Source organism: Anopheles nili, chromosome 2 (assembly GCF_943737925.1).
Source record: "Anopheles nili chromosome 2, idAnoNiliSN_F5_01, whole genome shotgun sequence".
NCBI classification, from domain to species: domain Eukaryota; kingdom Metazoa; phylum Arthropoda; class Insecta; order Diptera; family Culicidae; genus Anopheles; species Anopheles nili.
Genome location: NC_071291.1, coordinates 67,784,164 through 67,804,475, shown reverse-complemented (window position 1 = coordinate 67,804,475; position 20,312 = coordinate 67,784,164). Strand labels below are relative to the sequence as shown.

The 20,312-nt window shown below is 45.2% G+C and overlaps 7 protein-coding genes across 7 annotated transcripts; 4 read left to right on the top strand and 3 right to left on the bottom strand.

The window, feature by feature from the left end:
- The first annotated feature begins 1,214 nt into the window (after positions 1-1,214).
- LOC128720968 (BLOC-1-related complex subunit 7) lies at positions 1,215-1,532 on the top strand. The gene has a single exon (XM_053814670.1). The coding sequence runs from the start codon at positions 1,215-1,217 to the stop codon at positions 1,530-1,532; it is 318 nt and encodes a 105-aa protein (XP_053670645.1).
- A 2,193-nt stretch (positions 1,533-3,725) lies between these two features.
- Positions 3,726-4,885, top strand: LOC128731027 (N-acetyltransferase eco). Its single transcript, XM_053824121.1, has 2 exons — positions 3,726-4,449; positions 4,538-4,885. The coding sequence occupies exons 1-2, from the start codon at positions 3,746-3,748 to the stop codon at positions 4,737-4,739; spliced, it is 906 nt and encodes a 301-aa protein (XP_053680096.1). The 5' UTR covers positions 3,726-3,745; the 3' UTR covers positions 4,740-4,885.
- On the bottom strand, positions 4,535-7,861 carry LOC128731026 (IQ and AAA domain-containing protein 1-like). The gene is made up of 2 exons (XM_053824120.1): positions 6,289-7,861; positions 4,535-6,214 (listed from the first exon to the last, which is right to left on the bottom strand). Exons 1-2 carry the CDS (start codon positions 7,859-7,861, stop codon positions 4,914-4,916), a joined length of 2,874 nt encoding a protein of 957 aa, XP_053680095.1. The 3' UTR covers positions 4,535-4,913.
- A 257-nt stretch (positions 7,862-8,118) lies between these two features.
- On the bottom strand, positions 8,119-9,488 carry LOC128728974 (tryptophan--tRNA ligase, mitochondrial). The gene is made up of 3 exons (XM_053822628.1): positions 9,480-9,488; positions 9,058-9,219; positions 8,119-8,999 (listed from the first exon to the last, which is right to left on the bottom strand). The coding sequence occupies exons 1-3, from the start codon at positions 9,486-9,488 to the stop codon at positions 8,121-8,123; spliced, it is 1,050 nt and encodes a 349-aa protein (XP_053678603.1). The 3' UTR covers positions 8,119-8,120.
- Positions 9,489-10,205: 717 nt separating this feature from the next.
- Positions 10,206-12,071, top strand: LOC128728963 (arylsulfatase B). Its single transcript, XM_053822617.1, has 3 exons — positions 10,206-10,597; positions 10,675-11,370; positions 11,450-12,071. The coding sequence occupies exons 1-3, from the start codon at positions 10,206-10,208 to the stop codon at positions 12,060-12,062; spliced, it is 1,701 nt and encodes a 566-aa protein (XP_053678592.1). The 3' UTR covers positions 12,063-12,071.
- A 172-nt stretch (positions 12,072-12,243) lies between these two features.
- LOC128731521 (zinc transporter 9) lies at positions 12,244-15,045 on the bottom strand. The gene is made up of 7 exons (XM_053824647.1): positions 14,998-15,045; positions 14,168-14,924; positions 13,972-14,098; positions 13,484-13,890; positions 13,087-13,415; positions 12,815-13,003; positions 12,244-12,737 (listed from the first exon to the last, which is right to left on the bottom strand). Exons 1-7 carry the CDS (start codon positions 15,043-15,045, stop codon positions 12,693-12,695), a joined length of 1,902 nt encoding a protein of 633 aa, XP_053680622.1. The 3' UTR covers positions 12,244-12,692.
- Positions 15,046-16,150: 1,105 nt separating this feature from the next.
- Positions 16,151-19,039, top strand: LOC128732219 (uncharacterized). The gene is made up of 2 exons (XM_053825391.1): positions 16,151-17,182; positions 17,324-19,039. Exons 1-2 carry the CDS (start codon positions 16,151-16,153, stop codon positions 19,037-19,039), a joined length of 2,748 nt encoding a protein of 915 aa, XP_053681366.1.
- The last annotated feature ends 1,273 nt before the right edge of the window (positions 19,040-20,312 follow it).

The following is a 20,312-nucleotide window of genomic DNA, read 5'->3' as shown; positions in this document are numbered from 1 at the left end:
ATAGGGCAAACTGCCTGTGAAAGGAGTTCAAAAGTCAAAATACTTACCCAATTGAATATGTAGGGCAATCACCGGCAGCGAAGAACGAAACAATCATCATACTGCCACATGTTTGTACAGTTTTTTGTTGCTGTGGAAGATGAGATTACTACTCTTGAAGCATAACGAAATCTGTAGTTTTTAAACATGCATATGTTTAAAAACTCAATCGATGCTCCACTACGTGTGCCAGAATCATACATCGTTTTAAATAATTCACTTGATTCCCTTTAATGAGTGCAAATGATATGAAAAATAATTGTTTTCAACCTATATCAGACCTATGAAATGAGCAAACTATTTAATATTGCACAAAATATATCTTTTCATTTTTATAAGTATTTTAAACTTTTTTGAGCATGACGAGGTATAGCTTGTTTAACTGAGCGGTTCAACGGCTGGTAAAGCGACCAGACTTATTGAACAGTAGAGCACTTGTTTGGTGGGAAATAAAATATATTTGGCGTTATTGTAAAGCATACTACGTTAAACCAAATGTTTTATAATGACTTATTTTATAGATTTGATTGAAAATGCGTCATGCAATTGTTTTTGCTGAAATAGGAAAACCAATAAAATTTCGAACAAAATAACAAAAGACGTGTCAAATTTGACAACACGTATGGATTATTATCGTATGTGTTTCATAGAGGTTTGCACTCTTTGTGCAGTAATAAAAAGTAAACAAAACATCAAACAATCTTCTTAACGGTGAACTGAATTGATGAATTATTAGCATCATTAAAGCTTAAAGGATTGAATTTGATATAAAAGAAGGTAACTGACCTATCATCATAGACAAATAAGTGAAAGAAATCTGAAAAACAAGAGCGGAAAGCTGGCTTGCACTATCTTCTCCAAATACTGAAAAGTGCGTGGGCGAATTGTCAATGTTATTAACTGAAAATGTTTTGCAGAAGCATCGAATTACCACCCATTTGGTGCCTGTAACCTATTCTTCAATCCGTAAATACTTTGATTCTGCATTGTTGCTAGACATTATCTTAAGTAGTGCTATCTGTTCTCAAACCATAACAATCGCTGCATTTTGTCAGCGTATTGCACTTTGATTTGCATTTTCCGTCAGTTCCGAAGTGCTAGGCTAAATACGCAAACAAACTTATTAGCGCATATTTCTAAATTTACTTTATTCTCTGTATTGATTTTTTTTAGATATGGCATCTGCATCTAGCAGCAGCGCTAAAAATCTGTTCAGCGATTCGAAGCGACGTCTTGCGGAACGAGTTGCGGTTAATGTGAATAATGCCTCATCTGTAGCTCGCCAAATCGTACGTGGATCTAAATCTAACGAAATTCTAATGCAAGCGGCCAAAAACTTTGCTTATCATGAAAGTACGGTGGATAATAGCATACAGAATCTCAAAAAAATGGAAATCATTTTCCAGCATTTGAATTACCAATATGATGCCATCGAGCAGGCTGGAGAGAAACTAGAATACGTCGAAGAGCAGGTCAAAGCCATGGAAAGGTGATAAATATCTTGAATTGGTATAGTAGCATAGGAATATTATATGATCAAAGAAATTAGGTGGTCGATTCGAGCTGTCAGTACGGTTGCTTAGACAGCGCCCTTAGCGGAAATCATCGCAACTAACCATCACCGTTGCTGTCACGCGTACCCGCCAAAACAGCATAAATAAGCAAGCGTTGTTTACATTGTGCGTGTTTTTTGTCTATCAATGCTTGCACATGAGATCATCTTGTTAAGTGTTTTCCTGAATAATTGTTGTGTAGAAGTGTTGCTCTTATGCAGAAGTTATAATTTTTGTGTATGTCACTGCCCGAATTGTATTTACATCGGTTGTCAGAATAGTTACGAACTGCAGAACTTACATCTGGAGAATAATCAATGTTAAAAGTGTGCTATGGCTACACCACGTACGACAGACCGTGTTTTACAAAAATATCAAGGATCACCGCGAGTTGCAAGCAGCAAAAAGTCCCTCTTTGGAAAGCCCGAAAGAGATGAATCTGATATCGGACCGGTAACCCCTCTTCGGTTCGGAAAGAACCGACAGAATACAACTAAAAGTAAGTTGATCTCCCATGCGCTTTTCATTTTCATAGTAGCATTTGAGTGACTGCTAAAAACATTAGAAGAATACTAAATTTTATTCGTGATTCATTTTCAGCTATCGATAATGCTCTTAATAATATCACATCATTTCGCAATCTCTTCGGCAACGATTCTCCAGGTAGTGATCGATCTTTATCTCCAGATTACGCCCGGAGGTACACCAACAACGGGCGATATGAGCTCATATCGGACGACTATGAAAAAGAAAACCTATCCCATGGAGTCGATGAGGAAACACGTTTCTCCTTTACCAGTATTCCTGAGACACCAAGTAGTCGGCTCAGCGCCGAAAATGCACTGCAAGACGAGAACAATTCTAATTCTCTGTCATTGCTTATGAATTCGGATCTGAATCTCTTTGAAAAACGCTGCAAGACATTCAATCGAACACCGGGCGTAACGACACGCAGTCATTCCGGCAATATATACCATAACCGATCAACTGGTTCAATGTTGCGCAGGACGCAACGGCACGAAGAAGCTACAGATACCACCATGGACACCAGATCGCCATCCCCAGATGATGCAGATAAAGCGGCGAGTAATGTCATACCGAAACGCTCTAAACCTAAAGCTCGTACAGTTCTGGATTTTAATGACATCCAACCAATATCGGCCAAATCATTCTATTCGTCTACAACGAATACAACGGATAAGCCATTGGTGAATCTGCAATCGATATCGACTAAATCCTTCTATTCAACATCATTGGTAGAAGATCCAAAAACGAAATCACACAGTGCATCAAAAGACTCATCCAGTAAAACCATTTCAAATTATGTTTCGTCAACTACAAACAGCTCCCATAATTCTTCAAAAACACCTCGAAAAGGAACCATGCGCCAGCGTACCAAATCTTTCAGTAACAATGCGCCGCGTCTTGGTCAACGAGGAGCAGTCCACAAGATACGGAAACCGTCAAAGAATCATTCTTCTGGAAAAACAAAGAAAGAGAAATCATCACCTAGAGGCTTTCACATACAGACAAAAAATCGTGCCATAGCCGGAGGTACAAAAAGTTGTCCAACGACACCAAAAAGTGCCGATGCACATGATCCGGACCATGACCATTTACTCGAGCAGTTTAACCGTGTCAGTAGCATTCTTCTACGCGGACAGAATAATTTAAAACGATCGTTTGCAATGTCTCGTTCAATGACGGATCTAACCAGAGACTCCATGTGCGACGACATTGCCTCATCTGGCTCAGAAAATGACGAATCAGAATCGGAAGCAGAGGACGAGAGTGGAACGAACAAGCGAAAGTTCTTCCGTTCCAGGAAAGCATCACGATCGAATCTCAAGGTGTACAACCACTTCGACACAATAAAGATCGGCGTTCGAAGTGGTCGTAAGCGGAAATTGCTTAAATTTCCTGAACAACCAAAACGCAGGCGTACCGATTTAATTGCCAATGATTTCGATTTCGAAACCGAACAATTAGAAGTGGAGCATTTAATCAGCACACTCGATAAATCGACTGAAACGGAACAATTCCAATTCGCTCAACACCGAGATGAAGATGACGCGCCGATACCCATCCAGTCAAACACCATTTATCTGACGGTGGATGAATATTTAGTTGCAGATCCTCACACTAGCGAGAGTATGGATTGTGAGGCACCAGGAATATCGGAGAACATACGGCAATCCCATGATGGTAACGACTCCAACGGGTATTATCCCATTTTCTATCGCGATCGCCTGAAAGAGATTTGGAAAGAGGAAAGTCAACAAGCATGTCTCCCTGAACGTGCGGAGGTATTTCAACTGCTGCGTCAACAAGAGACTCGTACAAATGGTCGCAATTCCAAATCGGATGCACAGAAGCATCAGGGCATTGGAAAAGATCAATATCAGATAGACGCTGGCCAACGCGCATTTGGTGCGATACAATGCAATGAATGCGGACTCACGTACTCCACCAACGAACCCGAAGAAGAGCTTTTCCATGACCAATTTCATCGCTCGTTAGCGAAGATGACATTCCCTAGCTGGGCGAATGAGCAAGTTGTTGCCCAGGTGCCCGAATGGGACGTAACGGGTCGGATCATTGTGCTTTCGCAGGTCGATAGCAACAGGCACTGGCTTAAGAAGATACACCCCGTGTTGGAGGTAGTAGACAGCGAACTGGGATACGCAACTCAAGGACAGATTCCGGAGGGTGCTTGCGTATACATAGCCATTGCCCGATCCACGGTGCTTGGCGTGGCCGTTGTTCAACCTCTACAATACGCAAACCGAATGATCTGCCTCGAGGGATTGCACGGGGTGGCAATAGACTGCTATTCATCTGAGTTTTATACCGCCAAGTAAGTAGCCACTAAATACTGATTTTCTGTATAAGAAATTATTGTATATTGTAACACAAAAACCAATTTATTTTTTAAACACGACAAGGTGTGGCATATCTCGTATTTGGGTTGCCCCCAAGTACCGTCGTCGAGGAATCGGTCGCAAAATCATGGCAGCAATTCGGCGCCACTACATATTTGGCTATGCGATGAAATACGAGGAGATTGCTTTTGGTGCTCCCACAGAAGTAGGCAAGCTGTTTGCGGAAGCCATTACTGAGAGAAAGGATTTTCTTGTCTACGTTTAGATTATATTTTGTGTGCCAGTCCTCGGGTAGCGTACGTGTGCACCATTTCGTTAAGGCTACATTTATTTGTTTCGTTTTTATCTCTTGTTTACCGTAATCAATAAAGTATTCCTAGTTTATTTCTACTCGCTATGGAATGGTGTATGGAACTGATGGAAGTGTCCAAATGAAAAGCTATTTTTTCGCCTTTGCCGCCTTAGCTTTCATCTGTTCTGCAAGTAATTCGCGCTCTCTTACGATCTTAGCACGCATTTTAGCCAGTTTGTTTACTTTCCGGTGCCATTTAATATACTTTTCGTACTCTTTATCGCTGATCGGATACTGCGGGCCAGAAGCGCTAGCTAGAAATTGTTCAAAAAGTTCCTGCACGTTTAACGGCTTACGACCGAATTGCATGCGACGTCTGATGTGGAGCACTTGCTTCGTGCAGTCAATTATTTGCCCAGCTGAATAGCCGTTCGTGACTTTGGACAAAGCAGAAAGATCGAGATCCCGTGGTACGGTTGGAAATCTGCGCAATGCATGCTGCCATAGGAGGTTAGTCGAACCGTAGTCTGGTCGGGGGAGAATTATGAATTTTTCGAAGCACTTTTTCAACGGTCCCACCTTTGCCAGCCATGGTTGATTGCTGGTCGCTACCAGGAGTATTTTATCTTCAGGTTGCAGTTGCTTCACGATCAGTTTAAAAAGATACTTGCTTAATTTGGTCGGTTCAAGATGCTGCTCTGAAGGTGGAACTTTTTTGTAGAATGTCCGATGAACGTTCTCGATCGCGAGAACGGTTGGCTGCAGCATTCGTGCTGCCCGCAGAATGAGCTGCATAAAGTATGGAAATTCACTGAGCTCAATCGGAGCACAGGATTCCACGCTGAGATCAAACAGTACCGAGCTCGTTTCCGAACAGATCGCTTCCAGTAGCAGCGTTTTCCCATATCCTGTAGGCGCAAGTAGGCAGATCGATTTTGGTTTCGGCACCACGAGTGGACCCATTCCGTGGAGGTAAGATCGCAAGATGGTTCTAATTTCCCCCATTGCAGGTGGAGGATCTTGTTGCAATCGATTACGTCGCTCGAAAGCAGCGAAGTTAAAGTCTCCGATAAAATCATCGAAAGTTCGCTCCCGGAAGGCCTTTAGAATATTCCGCTCCACAAGCTCCTCGATAATCGATTCGACGGAACGTTCGCTCGTAGGATCGACCAACCCCTTGCGTTTCTTGCCTTTTGCTCCTTTCACTCGTGGAGGTTTTTTAGGTTTCGGTGGTTTGTACTTTTTCTTTTCGTCCTTGCACAGAGCCATCTGAAGAAGTTCTCGTTCAGTTTTCAACAACTCATGCACTTCTGAGTGGAGCTCCTGATGCACTTCGGCAAACTTTTCTAGCGTAATCCACTCCATCAGAGGGAGGTCGTTGAAGTTATCCATCTCATTTACGAAAGCCCAATCACTGCGATATCGCTTGAGCGTTTCTTCTAGCGTAACTGAAAATGTGAAAGGATACCAATTTAACATGCACTTGTGTCACGTGTGAAAATGTAATAGATTGCAATCTTACCGTAAGCATTACTCACAAACTCAGGCTCGGTGAAATCGTACGTTTTTCCTTCCCTTTTTTCTCTAGCACGCTTTTCGCGGGCCAAGTCCTTCAAACGTTCCTTTTCTGCCAGCTTCTTTTCCAGCTCTCGATCCTTGGCCGCCTTTTTCGCGTCGGCTTCTCTCTTCTTCTGTTCAACTGACTTTAATTTTTCGAGCCGCTTCAGTCGCTCTTGCTCTAGATATTCCATTGGGGTTAAGGTTTCTCCACGTACTATCAGAACCGTACCACCCTCGAAGGTTTCTGGTATGAGATCGAAAGCGAGCGCCTCGTCGTGCCACTGTCGAAACCAAGCCCTCACGAAATCCGTTATGTCCTCGAGGAGTGCCGGACCACGTGTGCGCAATATTCTGGCCTTTTCATCCGCAATCGCTTCGAGAAACTTCTGATCGAATTCTAACTTTCTCTCTCGTCGAGCGGCACGTGCATCCTCTACAACAAGATCGTCTTGCAAATTCGCTTCATAATCGTTAAACAGACCAAGAAATTTAGATCTTTCGTATCGAAGACGCTTCTGTGCGTTCATCGAGCAATACCTGTGCCAATAACGTTGGATTTTTACCGCGGCCCGATTAAGTTTAAACCTTTCTATTGCCTCCTCCCGCTGTCTGGCCGCTTCAACCAATTCAGCACTCCTTCGGCTTTCGCTTTGTATGGCTGTTCTTTCTTTTAATATTTTTAATTTTGTTGCAGATTCAGCTACTATCTCGGGCTCTTGCCAGCCTGGTGGAGAGTAATACGCAAAATTGCCCAAATTTTTCTGCTTCATGCGAAAATCCCAGTTATAGACGGTGCGCTTGACGGGATAGAGCATGAATTGTCCTGGGCGGTAAGAAAATTCATACCGCACGTCCTCAATATCTTCATCGATCGGTTTGGGATAGAACCGATCAGGATGTAGACGAAAGTTCGTTTTGCGTACCCGCGCTTGGCGTGCTTTTTCGTGTGCTGTGATCACTGCTAGTGCAGCTTGGAGCCGTTCTTTACGCTTATCTCGTATCACTACGGGACGCTTTACTCCATCGGATGGTGCTGTCGGTTCCTCATCGGATTCGCTTTCGTCCGTGCAATCATCTTCATCATCGCTGTCAGCATTTGTGAAATTCATCAACGTATAAGAATCAACTAACGCCTGCAGCTCCGCTGGACGTTTGGCCGGGAAGAAGCATGGTCTCACCGCCTGCACATCGTCAGGAATCAGATGTTGCTCCTGCAATGCTCCATCCACGTACACAAATTCGCTCAGTTCTATGTCCTGCATTTTCGCGCCAAGTTCCAGCATACGTGTACTGGCCGCTTGCAGTAGGTGTTCAATCACTTCTCGCTTCTGTACTTGCAGGGTTTGGTCAAAGCAGCGACCTAGGCTTCGACACAAATGCACGTACCGACAATAGAGATCGGAAATTAATCCATGCACTATCTGAACATCCTTCGTAGCTTCGGTTGCTTGCATGTGCTTCTCGTGGATCAAAACGCTTTCAATTTGATCACGTGTTGTGATCCAGAATTTCGCGATCGCCTTCGTTTGCGCCATTATTTTCCGTCAAACCGAATGAAGTCAATGTGATCTAATCAAACACTATGATGTTATTTTACATTCCGTTCAATACCAGCCTAGGCCAACTTTGATTCATAAATTTACTAATTTCAACAACTGTTCAACTGCCTTAGCCAGATGCAAGGGAAACCATTAATCCCGATCTAATTGATGCATCATATAACTCGCTATCGTTTCTTAACACCTAAAAGAAAAAACATTTCAGCTTCGCTCTCCTAGATAATAGGGTTTCAATTTATTTATTTTCTCGTCGCACATTCCTTTGTAATCGACCGATACTGAAGCAATCAACGCCTATCTTTTCCTTTACTTCTTCGATCGTCTGCTCGGCAGTTGCTCTTGCCCTTTCGCTTCCTTCCTCGATTACTCCGGCTAGGTAGCCAACGTCCCGCGTATAGCGCTCAATGCGCTCCCGGATAGGCCGTAAATGTTCAATCAGAGCCTCTGCAACCATTAGCTTATACTGTCCGGTATTTTTGCCTTCCGCCTCGAGACATATCTCCTGGACACTTTTCCCGCTGACCAGCGAATGAATTGTAATCAGATTTGACACTCCCGGTCGTTCTTCTGGGTCGAACGTTACCTCGGACTTGAAATCCGTCACCGATTTCTTCACCTTCTCCAACACCGCATCGGGCGAATCAATGAGCATAATGCAGCTCTTCGGATCGGGATCAGATTTCGACATCTTTTTGGAGGGGTCACGTAGCGATTTTAACCGACTACCATCGTTAACAAGCGTCTCACAAAACGGAAACGTTTTACCGTACTTGTTGTTAAACGCTCGGGCAAGCGATTGGGCGAGCTGCAATTGCTGTATTTGATCCTCGCCCACCGGAACGTGTGTGGCCTTGTACAGCATTATATCCGCTGCTTGCAGAACCGGATACAGGTACAGGCCCAACGGAATTTCCTTCATATTAGCCGATTTTTCCTTGTACTGCGGCAGATGAGTTAATCGAGCCATCGTTGTGAGACAGCCAAGAATCCACGACAATTCCGCGTGCTGTGGTACGGCCGATTGCAAAAACAGAGTTGCCCGTGCCGGATCTATTCCACAGGCTAGCAAAGTAGCAGTCATTTGAAGTGTATTATGACGTAAGGTTTCAGGATCCTAGTGGGAAAAATCAATGCGTTAAGCGTGTTCCTTAAAGAAATTTTACCTCACATACCGGTGGAATGGTCATCGAGTGTAAATCTACGATGCAGTACGTTACGTTCTCTCCAGCGTCCTGTAATTCAACCCATCGTTTCACCGCCCCAAGGTAGTTTCCGATGTGCAGAGCTCCAGTTGGCTGAACGCCGGAGAACACTTTTCGTGGCCATGTCTCACTCTGAGGGAACAAAGATAGACGGTCATATCGTTTTTCCGGCATTAAAGCTACTCACCATACAGACTTACTTTTGTGTCGGTGGAAAGTGACCTTTTCAAACAGTTTACATTAGTTTTGCAATAAGAGATAAACGGCAAAATTCGCCGTGTAGTGAACATCTTCCGATTTTATAGCGATTGATGTAACAAAAACAAACGAAACGTCAAATTATCAGCTGTTTTGGAGAAACAGCTGTAACTTTTATTTATGATTTTTCTAACAGCGTCCATGCTGCTTTTACATGAATATGCTCAGAATTACACCACACGTCACTAATGTCTATCGTATTGAAGATGTTTTTGTTGCTCACTATATATCGCCAGATGTACAATCACTGCTGCACTTGATGAGCTATTAGTAAAAACACTAATGATCTTAAATTGCTCTTCTACCCATTCACATGCAAAGAAGTTTTTACCGCACCCCAAAAATACTTTTTTCTTCAACAACTTGCATTACACATCCGCCCAAACAACGGGTGAAATTGTTACTGTACAACGCTTGTTGCCCATTAGCAAAAAAAAGGCATCCAAATAAAACCCTTTGCTCTTTCAGCCACACGGAAGGGGTGTGCAGATAAAATTTACAAATAAATGACGACAAGCATGTGTCCTGTCTGCCACAGGCACCCCGTGCTGGTAATAAATGTTTATGCCAACGCGAAGCAGGGGTCTGCCCGGAGCGGTTTCGAATTCCCCATTGCACGGCATGGTGCTAGTTAGTCAATCACGCGCTACACCGTGCTGCTGGGGGTCATTTCGGTACTTCATCAGGCAGCCGAAACCGGTCACTAGTTCACGATCAACAAGATCAGGTTTTTTGGTGGCATACGAAAATCGTTACTTAAAGTGAACGCACGCATTCGCAGTCCATCGAAATACGGCTCAATTATCCTCAGTACCATACGCGTTTGCTGCCTCAACGGGAATTGTGCGTTTCCTTCATTCATGGCTAGAATATTTCCGAAATTTTCTCGTTTGGTTGGTGCAACGAATGGTTTCGGATTAGTGCTTCTTATTATACTCCTGCAGGCAGTACGCGAAGTGAGCGCCAGTGCCCCGAACATTATTTTTATTTTAGCTGACGATCTGGGCTGGAACGATGTGGGGTTTCACGGGTCGGCACAAATTCCGACACCCAACCTCGACGCCCTGGCATATTCTGGAATCATTCTCAACCGGTACTACGTAAATCCAATTTGCACACCGTCCCGGTCAGCGTTGATGACTGGGAAGTATCCGATTCACACGGGCATGCAACATACCGTACTTTACGCAATGGAACCACGTGGTCTACCATTATCAGAGAAACTGCTGCCCCAGTACCTGAAAGATCTTGGGTGAGAAACCATCCGTTTATTGCTTGCAGGTGTTAAATCTGGACTCGTTTGTGACCCTCAGTAATTCCAATCCGCAGGTACGCTAATCATATCGTTGGCAAATGGCATCTGGGACACTATCAGCTGCAGTACACCCCGTTGCAACGTGGTTTCGATAGCCATACAGGATTCTGGACTGGCCATCATCACATGAATGATCATACGGCCGTAGAACACGGCCACTGGGGTCTTGACATGCGCCGGGGTTACGATGTGGCTTACGATCTACATGGAAAGTACACGACGCACGTGCTCGCTGAGGAGGCAGTCAGTATAGTGCACAGTCACAATAAGAGCTCGCCACTCTTTTTATATATGGCTCACGCGGCCGTACACTCTGCTAATCCGTACGACTTTTTACCAGCTCCCGACGAGACGGTCATGGAGCTGGGTCACATCGAAAATTATCGTCGACGAAAATTTGCTGCTATGATGGTGGAGCTTGACAAGACTGTTGGTAGCCTCGTGAATGCATTGCACGGTCGCGGTATGCTGGAAAACTCCATAATCGTTTTCAGTACCGATAACGGTGGCCCGGCTGATGGGTTTAATGACAATGCGGCTTCGAATTGGCCATTGCGTGGAGTGAAGAACACGCTCTGGGAGGGCGGCGTGCGTGGTGCGGGACTTATTTGGAGTCCGTTGTTGCAAAATGTTAGCCAAGTATCACATCAACTAATGCACGTGTCCGATTGGCTTCCAACCCTGTACGAGGCCGCAGGTGGCAATATCAGGTACTTTCCGGTGCAAAGAACAGCATAAAGATTGGTTTTTTTTTACCAGCACTTCTACTTTCTTCGCGCTTTGATATAGCTCATTACCTGTCGAGCTGGATGGTATAAGCGTGTGGAACGAGCTGAGCAAAGGCTATCCGACACGGCGCATCGAGATACTGCACAATATCGACGACATTTGGGGCACAGCCGCACTTACCGTGGGAAACTGGAAGCTCGTCAAAGGTACGCACTACAACCGAACGTGGGACGGATGGTACGGACCAGCAGGAATCCGTGACGAAAAAGCTTACCCCCTGGAAACTGTCGAGAAGTGTGTCGCGGGACAGATAATGAGGGAGTTAAAAATGCTTCCCCCCAGGGCACGTATCACAAAACTTCGACGGGGGGCAACGGTTTCCTGCGGAGCCGGTGCTCACATGGCCACCGAGTGCAACCCCCTTGAGGGTGTGTGTCTGTACGACCTGGAAAGTGATCCTTGTGAGTACAACAATTTGGCCGACGAACATCCACACATAGTGCAGAGTTTGCTTGCACGGTTGGCCGACTACAATAGCACTGTTGTTCAACCGTCGAATATGGAGGATGATCCACGTGGTGCACCAGAGCGGTGGAACTACACGTGGCATAATTTCGGTGACGAATTACAGCCAGAAGTTCTGCTCGTTGCAAACGAAGAAACGGTAAAGTAATTCATGAGAACAAACACTTCTACAGTATAGACTGCGCAAAGTATTAATTTGTCTACTAGAAATTTTGTCTATTATAATTTCTGTAGTTTCAAATTAACATGCATCTTCTAAAAATGTTGGAAACTCACCGAAGACACATTTACCAATACCAAATTATTAATACTGTATAGCTTTTTTATTGTTTGTTCAAACGTAATAAACTCGACAAGAGAAATATGATCTAAGCGAAATTCTATATAAATTAGCTGTCCTTCAAACATCTTGCGCACAGTTTGTTTTAACACATTAAGTAAATTATCCTATTCCTCGGGTCGTCATCCTGTGAGAGAACCATATACTTGAGTTAGTCGTTTATCTTGCGCGGAAAAATACCATCCTCGAAGTCGCAATGGATTAGTAGACAGAGTACGTTAGTTCGATGTTAATATTTTTTGTTGCTTTGCATTTTTTTTATTTGCTCTAGTTGCAGCACAAATACGCCTAAACGCAACATCTAACGCGGTGAACTTTTTATGCTTTTATAGCTCTCTTTTACTTCGTATAGTATTACAATTGTGGTAAAGCCATGCCACGTTATGTGATCATAGCATGGTGTAAACAAATAAACGGGAAGCAAATTACTTTTACAGCTTACAATATTTCCAGATCACAGTGCCTTATTTCAGGGAATTTTTTCTACAACAAAATAAGATCAAAAATTGTTTAATAGATGGCGATTGTGGATAAGTTTATTCCTCTGTGGGGATACTTACCCGCAGCTTCATTTCAATCCTGTCAATTTCGCCGCCCATCAGATCGACAATGTTTTCGCCATGCTTCAATAGGAACGCTTCCAGCTCGTCGATCGTCTGGAACGTGCGTACCTCCTCGAGAAGGATATTCAAATCTTGCTTGTCTAAATACACTCGCGTCAGCTCGCGCCCATCAAAATCCATTTCAGCCTGCAAAGACAATCAACGAATGCAAATTACACACCTAAAGGTTCACCCAACGACCGGCTATTTTAAAAAGGCCGTTATCGTACCTTATATCTAACCAACGAGTTGCCCATATCTATACCCTTGACGTCATGGATCGCTCGAATCATAATGTCGCTCTCCAATTCGGCGTTGATTTTGTCGAGATTCTCCTGTCGAATCGATCGCCCCACTAGCGCGGCCACGTTAGTGTAAATTATAAAGGAAGCGACACCACCTAGCATGCAGCCGACCAGGAGCGAACCCACGGCATCGGGAATGGGAGATCCGGTGTAGGTCGACAATCCCATGCAGGATGCCGCTAGAACTACACTCAGAACCGCCGCCGCATCTTCCGTAAGTACAACATTCACGCACGGATCCTGTCCGCGAACAACTGTAACGATGATAAACAGTAGACAATAAAAATAACTATAAAACGGGTCCAATCGCCAACGAACTTACCGTAATCCCTAAAACTCATTCCAAGAGCCTTCGCACCACTCCGGCAGCTGTTGATGGCGACCAGGAGCGTTGCCCCCTCGGACACCAGCGAACCGCCGAGGATGAAGAAAGCCCAATAAAAATCGTCGATAGGATGTGGATCCACCAAGCCCATGATACCGTGGTAGAATGACAAGCCGGTTCCGACGCAGAAAATACCTACTCCCGAGATCAACGACGACACGTACTTCATGTTGGTGTATCCGTACGGGTGATCCGAATCGGCAATCTGCGTCGATTTATGAATGCCGTACGCCAGAATAAGCTGGTTGATCGTGTCTGCGAGCGAATGGATCGTTTCCGCAAACATGCTGTGCGAGCCCGTGTAAAGCCAAGCACCGAATTTGAACAAACAGTTCGTGGCATTACTAGCATGGTTAGAAAAGGAAAGATAAAAATTGAAACTGGTTAGCAGCGAAATTTTTATCTTCTGAACATGTGCCATTTACATTGCTATAGCAGTAAGGACGACTTTTCCCGATTTGCCAAAAAGGCCCGGTTCCGAATCGACGACATTCGTGCGACTACCAATTTCTCGTCTGTAATCTCGCAATCGGCGTTTTACCGTAAAAATATCTGTGAAGGACAGATACGGTATTTATTCCTTTATACAGTCATTATTCTTTTATTTCCTATGCTACTCACTTTGTTGGTGCATCTTCTTCTCGATTTCCCGCTTTAGGCATTCTTTCAGCAGATTTTCACGCGATCCCCACACTTCGATCGCCTTAGCCTCGACATCCTTTCTCCAGTAAACGGTTATCGCAGGTTCTTGTTCGTATGGCGAGCGTCGTTTCGTTCTGGAAAGCGCTTCCAAATCGGACGGTTTCAACAAAAAATCGGACATGGCCCGCACGGGAGTGATAAAATTTCGTTCCAACGATGAACGAGAAAAATCTACCCGAATGCGTTTCTTCGCCAGCTGTCGATTCTTTTCGGCAAGCTGTTCTTTTAGTTCTGCGTCTGCCTTCATGCGCCTTTCTTCATCGATCACGATCGATTTTGCCGCATCTTCCTTCTTGGTTGAAGCTCCTGCAGCAACGGTTTCCTTCAGCGTGGCTTCTATTTTTGGTTTCTCGATCACAATCTCCTGGAGCTTTGAGTCGGCAAGTGTAGTTTTAACCAGCAGCTTGCCATGCTTCGTTTCAATCTCTAGCCTTGATTCCTGCTCCACCGGTTGGTTTTTGTGATCAGTTTGTACCTTTTCCGACGGCTTGTCTCCTTCCTTCTTTTGACTCACGATGCGTGAAGAAGAGAAACTTCTTTGGTCATAGTTTCTACCGTTGCGTGCAGACGAGCCGGATACGATAGCACCCACCCACGATTGTGCCCTTGGACATTCGAGGGAAAGCTTTCTCATAGAAACCTGGTACGAAAGGGAATGTTGTAAACGGGTCACCATCTATTAGATGAAGAAGCGATGACGATGATCATGCCAAGTTTGTTTGTTCATGATCAAACGATCCTTTAGTCACCTGACTTCGGTGGCATAGCAACAGCCATACTGCTCGGTGAATGGTCATGTTACAAAATCTAATGGACTGATGGATTATCGTTCACTAGAAAAAATCGGAGCAACACGGGCCCCTCGAATGAGGGGTACCCTGGGGGAACGCTTTGCCTATTAAATGCAAGGATATTTTCGTGGCCTTTCGTATCTAATGATTTTAGACGAGGGTTTTCTTCATGAAACGTCAATTTAAACTATACGCGATAAAAGATATTTATACACTAGCAGTTTTATGGGTAATTCGGCATCATTGTATTTTTTCACTGTTATTATGGATTACTATTTGTATTTATTTTATTATTATTCGGTAAACCGAGCTGTTTTGTTGACAATTTATGTTTGACATTTCTCGACCGTAAATGACAACGCTAAATGTGAGTGGTTGGCTCTTAAAGGTTTTCATTTCAATTATTTAGATTTTATTGCATATGAAAAAGAATGAAGAACTAATTTGCAGTAAAAAGATTAAATAAACTATTTACATCACGAATGTAACGATGTATTGTAAGTCCGGCGTGATCTGTGATGGTTAATTCTATTGACTTTAAGCGCTTAATGTCAAACGAGTTCAGTATGGCGTTCCGGAATACTGCGCAGGGCCAACCTGTGCTCGTCTAACTCTCTGCTTTCTCTCTTCGATACGTGAAGGTGTTCCGTGGAATGGTGTGAACGAAAAATTAGAAAATTCCACAATTTCCAGTGTCCCGTGCAGTGAAAACTGGTGCAACCGACAGCCCATGCGCCAGAGTATCGGAAAAGTGTGCGGAAACCTAGTCGAAGAAGTTTAATGTAAGTAAAATTGGCCGACAAAAATTCGATCATCTTACCATAGGAAGAATTTTTTTTCCAAATCGCCGCCATTGCAGTCCATTAGTAGCAGAGGCAGCGAGACAGAGAAAAAAGCCGTATAGTTTAGGGCGATAGAAAAAGAGCAGTACAAGTTCGTCTACAACTGCTTGCTTCACAGCAGAGTCCAATTTGTATCGATTGCGCACAAGTCCCGTCTTTAAGCCACGCGTTTAAAAAAAAAGACCCGAACGAAAAAAGACGTGAACAGCCATTTTTGCGAAAGTACCTTGTTTTTATAGAAATATCGACTGAAGTAACGATTAGTAGCAATGCAGTTCCAAGGCGCCGCACAACCGCATCAGGGAGGATTCCGGGGCCCACGTCCGGAGAAAAACGACTTCTATGTTGGCCAACCGGGCAACAAACCGCCACATTTCATGAACAAGCAGGGCCCGCCCTCGATTCCCCCTTTCAATGCGAACGCGTTCGGTGGACCGAAACCGATGTACCAACAGAACGCGGTGAACGGCGTCGGTCCGGGCGGATTTAACAAGTTCGGCGGCGGTGGTCGTGTGTTCGGTGGTCAGCCAGGAGCAACTATGCCCAAGAAAGACTTCGGTGGACCCAAGATGTACGGACCGGGAGGTAGCAAACCGTACGGCGAAGAAAAGCCCTTTGACACCTTCGGTGGTCCGAAGAAGTACCACAGCTCGAATCCGGGCATGGGGAACGGATACGGAGGTGGTATGGGAAATCGCAACGGGTTTGGACCTCGCTCGGACTATAACGGTTTCAACAAGGACGATCGCGCCAAGATTCAATCATTGAAGGCCAAGTACCCGGGACAGAACCTGATGAAGCCTATGTGGGAAAATTTGGAGCCTTTCCAGAAGGACTTCTATGTGCCGCATCCGAATGTTATGGCACGGCCGACCGAGGAAGTGCAAACCTTCCGGGAACAAATGCAAATCACGGTGATGGGTAACAACGTTCCGCACCCGTGTCAGAATTTCGAGGAAGGCAACTTCCCGGAGTATGTAATGACGGAAATCAAGAAGCAAGGATTTCCGCGTCCGACTGCGATTCAATCGCAGGGTTGGCCGATTGCACTCAGCGGCCGTGACATGGTTGGCATTGCGCAGACCGGTTCGGGCAAAACGCTCGCCTACATGCTGCCAGGTCTGGTGCATATTTCCCACCAGAAGCAGCTGACCCGTGGTGAGGGACCAATTGTGTTGGTGCTTGCGCCCACGCGTGAGCTAGCCCAACAGATCCAGACCGTCGTTCGCGATTTTGGCAATCACTCGAAGCCCAACATTCGCTACACCTGTGTTTTCGGCGGAGCACTAAAAGGACCTCAGGTAGGTTTATTTATTAAGATATGACGCTATAATTTAGTATATATGGCTTGAATCATACCTCCTTTGAAAAGCACAATAGTTTATCCTTCTTTAGCTCAAGTTATTGAAATTATTAACGGTTTACAAAATTTCGTTCCATAGGTGCGCGATTTAGAACGCGGTGTTGAAGTGGTTATTGCTACTCCGGGACGACTGATCGATTTCCTTGAGCGTGGCATCACTAACCTCCGACGATGCACGTATCTTGTGCTGGACGAAGCTGACCGTATGCTGGACATGGGCTTCGAACCTCAGATTCGCAAGATCGTTGAACAGATTCGTCCCGATCGACAGGTACTGATGTGGTCCGCAACGTGGCCAAAGGAAGTGCAGACGCTGGCGGAAGATTTCTTGCGCGATTACATTCAAATCAACATTGGTTCGCTCAGCCTTGCGGCAAATCACAACATCCACCAAATTGTGGATGTGTGCGAGGAGAACGAGAAGGAAAGCAAGCTGTTGAAACTGCTAAAGGAAATCGCAACCTCGGATGCAACGAACAAAATTATCATCTTCGTTGAAACGAAAAAGAAGGTCGATGATTTGTTGAAGAATATTGTGCGTGATGGCTACGGAGCGACGTCAATTCACGGTGACAAGAGCCAGACCGAGCGTGACTACGTGCTGCAGGACTTCCGGCACGGTAAGAGCACCATTCTGGTGGCAACGGACGTGGCGGCGCGAGGGCTCGACGTGGAGGACGTAAAGTACGTCATCAACTTCGACTATCCGAACTCGTCGGAAGATTATATCCATCGCATTGGGCGCACGGGACGCTGCTCGCAGTACGGCACTGCTTACACTTTCTTCACACCAAACAACGGACGCCAGGCACGAGAGCTGCTGTCCGTGCTGGAGGAAGCCGGTCAGCAGCCAACGGTGGAGCTGATCGAGATGGCGAAACAGGCACCGGGCGGTAAGGGCGGTCGGCTGCGGTACTCAACGCGGGGCAGCTACGGTGGTGGAAGCAGTATGAGCAGCTATCAGCGACGTCCACCATTCAACGGTGGCGGTGGATTCGGCGGACCCCCCAAATTCGGTGGAATGCAGAACGGACCCATGGGCATGGGCGGAGGCAACAAGTTTGGTGGAATGCCGAATAAGTTCCGCGACGGTGGTATGTATCGTGGTGAGAACAACTGGAATAAGGGTCCGAATGGACCGGCAATGATGGGCGGCCCGGGAGGTTATCAGTCCCACTCGCCGCAATCGCCACAGGCTGCCGCCGCCGCTGTTGCAGCTGCTTCCGGTCAACAGATGTACGAGCCACCGCAAGCGCAGCTCCGCACTTACCATCCGAAGAACATCTACCCAGGACAATATGACGATTATACTACAGCTCTGTTTGCTGGTGGCGCCGCAGCGGCCGCTCCGGGTGGAGGCATGCGCTACTATCAGAATAAAGCCCATCAGGGAGGTCCTGGAGGCATGCAGCCTGGCTCCCAACCCGGTGGACGGTACAATCCGAACGGTGGGCAGTTCAACATGGACGGCACGATGAAACCTAACAATGGCCGCGGAGCTTACCCACCGAAGCAACAGTATAACAACAGCTACGCGGCTGGTCCGGGTAATCCCAGTCATCAGTATCCGCAGCTGGCCGCAGCCGCTGCTGCCGTTGCGGCCGCTGGACAGACCATTCCCACAGCGGCTCCTGCTGGATTCACTGGATTCGATCCGACCGGCGGGCTGCAGTATCAGGCGTCCTATCCGATAACGGCGGCAACGGCCACTTACTATCCGTATCCAGCGGCGACTGCACCGCCCCCGCCACCGCAGGCTCAAGCAGCTCCAGTCGTACCGCCGGTTCAGCAATAAATGCTGAAACATGTGGCACTATCTTCACGTAACACAAGGCACCCTTACACGATCGGAGAGAGAAAGCAAGGTTAGTTTTTACCATCTTCCTTATTTATCCACCTAAATATAATAGTACCTAGACGTCGAATTTTTCAAAACGAGGATCTTGGAGAATCTTCGATTTGTTTATGAAAAAATAAGGGAATTATCTCCCGTAACAAATAGGTGGAAGTTTTTGACACATTTGCAGAGCAGAATTTTGCTTCACCGTAATGCGATTTAAGCAAATATTAATCATTACTCTATTCGTTTTCTTTATGTCCCCCTCCGGAAGATACGAAACTTGCGTTGCTTGCATCTTCTGATCGAAAGAAGACATATTCTATATCTTATTTGCAAATGATTGTTAAGGATTATATGATACACATTTCACTCGTGTACGCATGCTGCAGATTTGAACTGGAAAGGCGCACTCGGTTACAATTTTTCTCACGAATGCAAAGATCGATAATGCATAGGGAATGGACGGAATAGAAAGCAGCGCATGAAAAGCAGCGACGATCGCGGAGCGAGTATATATATACGATATACTTTAATTTGAGTTTTTGTGTTTATTATTTCCTTGCAACAAATATTATAATCTAGATGTAATGAAACACGCGTAACGCAATGCAGGCACTTTTGAGCCTTTCCATAACTACTGATTCGTTCACACTGGAAACTGTAGAGGCGTGAATTATACTTACGTGTCGCTAGAATAGAAAAGCAAATTATTAAACGAACGCTCATTCGAACTTTTATGAACGGTGGTATGCCACGCAATTGTTAAACGCAGATATGATAAGAACCGGAAGCAAAACGAGAACTCTCAAGTCCAAAAGCTGATTGTTTTAACGGAAAGCATCTTAGCGACAAACAAACGGTTGGTTGTCTACTTTTTTATGAAAGGCATCGAAAGTCATTGACGTTGACAAAAGGATAGCCCTTTGGTAACCAGATTCTGTCGCGTAACATATGCAGTTATTGATAGCATATTCCACACAGTGACCTACTTGTTTCTTCTGCAGTACACAATTTATTGTCATACACTCACATACACAAAATCTCCTTCGGCCGCGTAATTTATTTTATAACAACAGAAACGGTTCCGGGTGTACACGTTTCTTAAACAACAGCCTACTGTTGATAAATTCAACTCTTTTTTTGTTGTTGTGTGGTTGGCCGGAAGAGATTTGAATTGAATCTCTTAAATTATTTGTATGACCATTAAACGAACAAAGATTGAAACGAC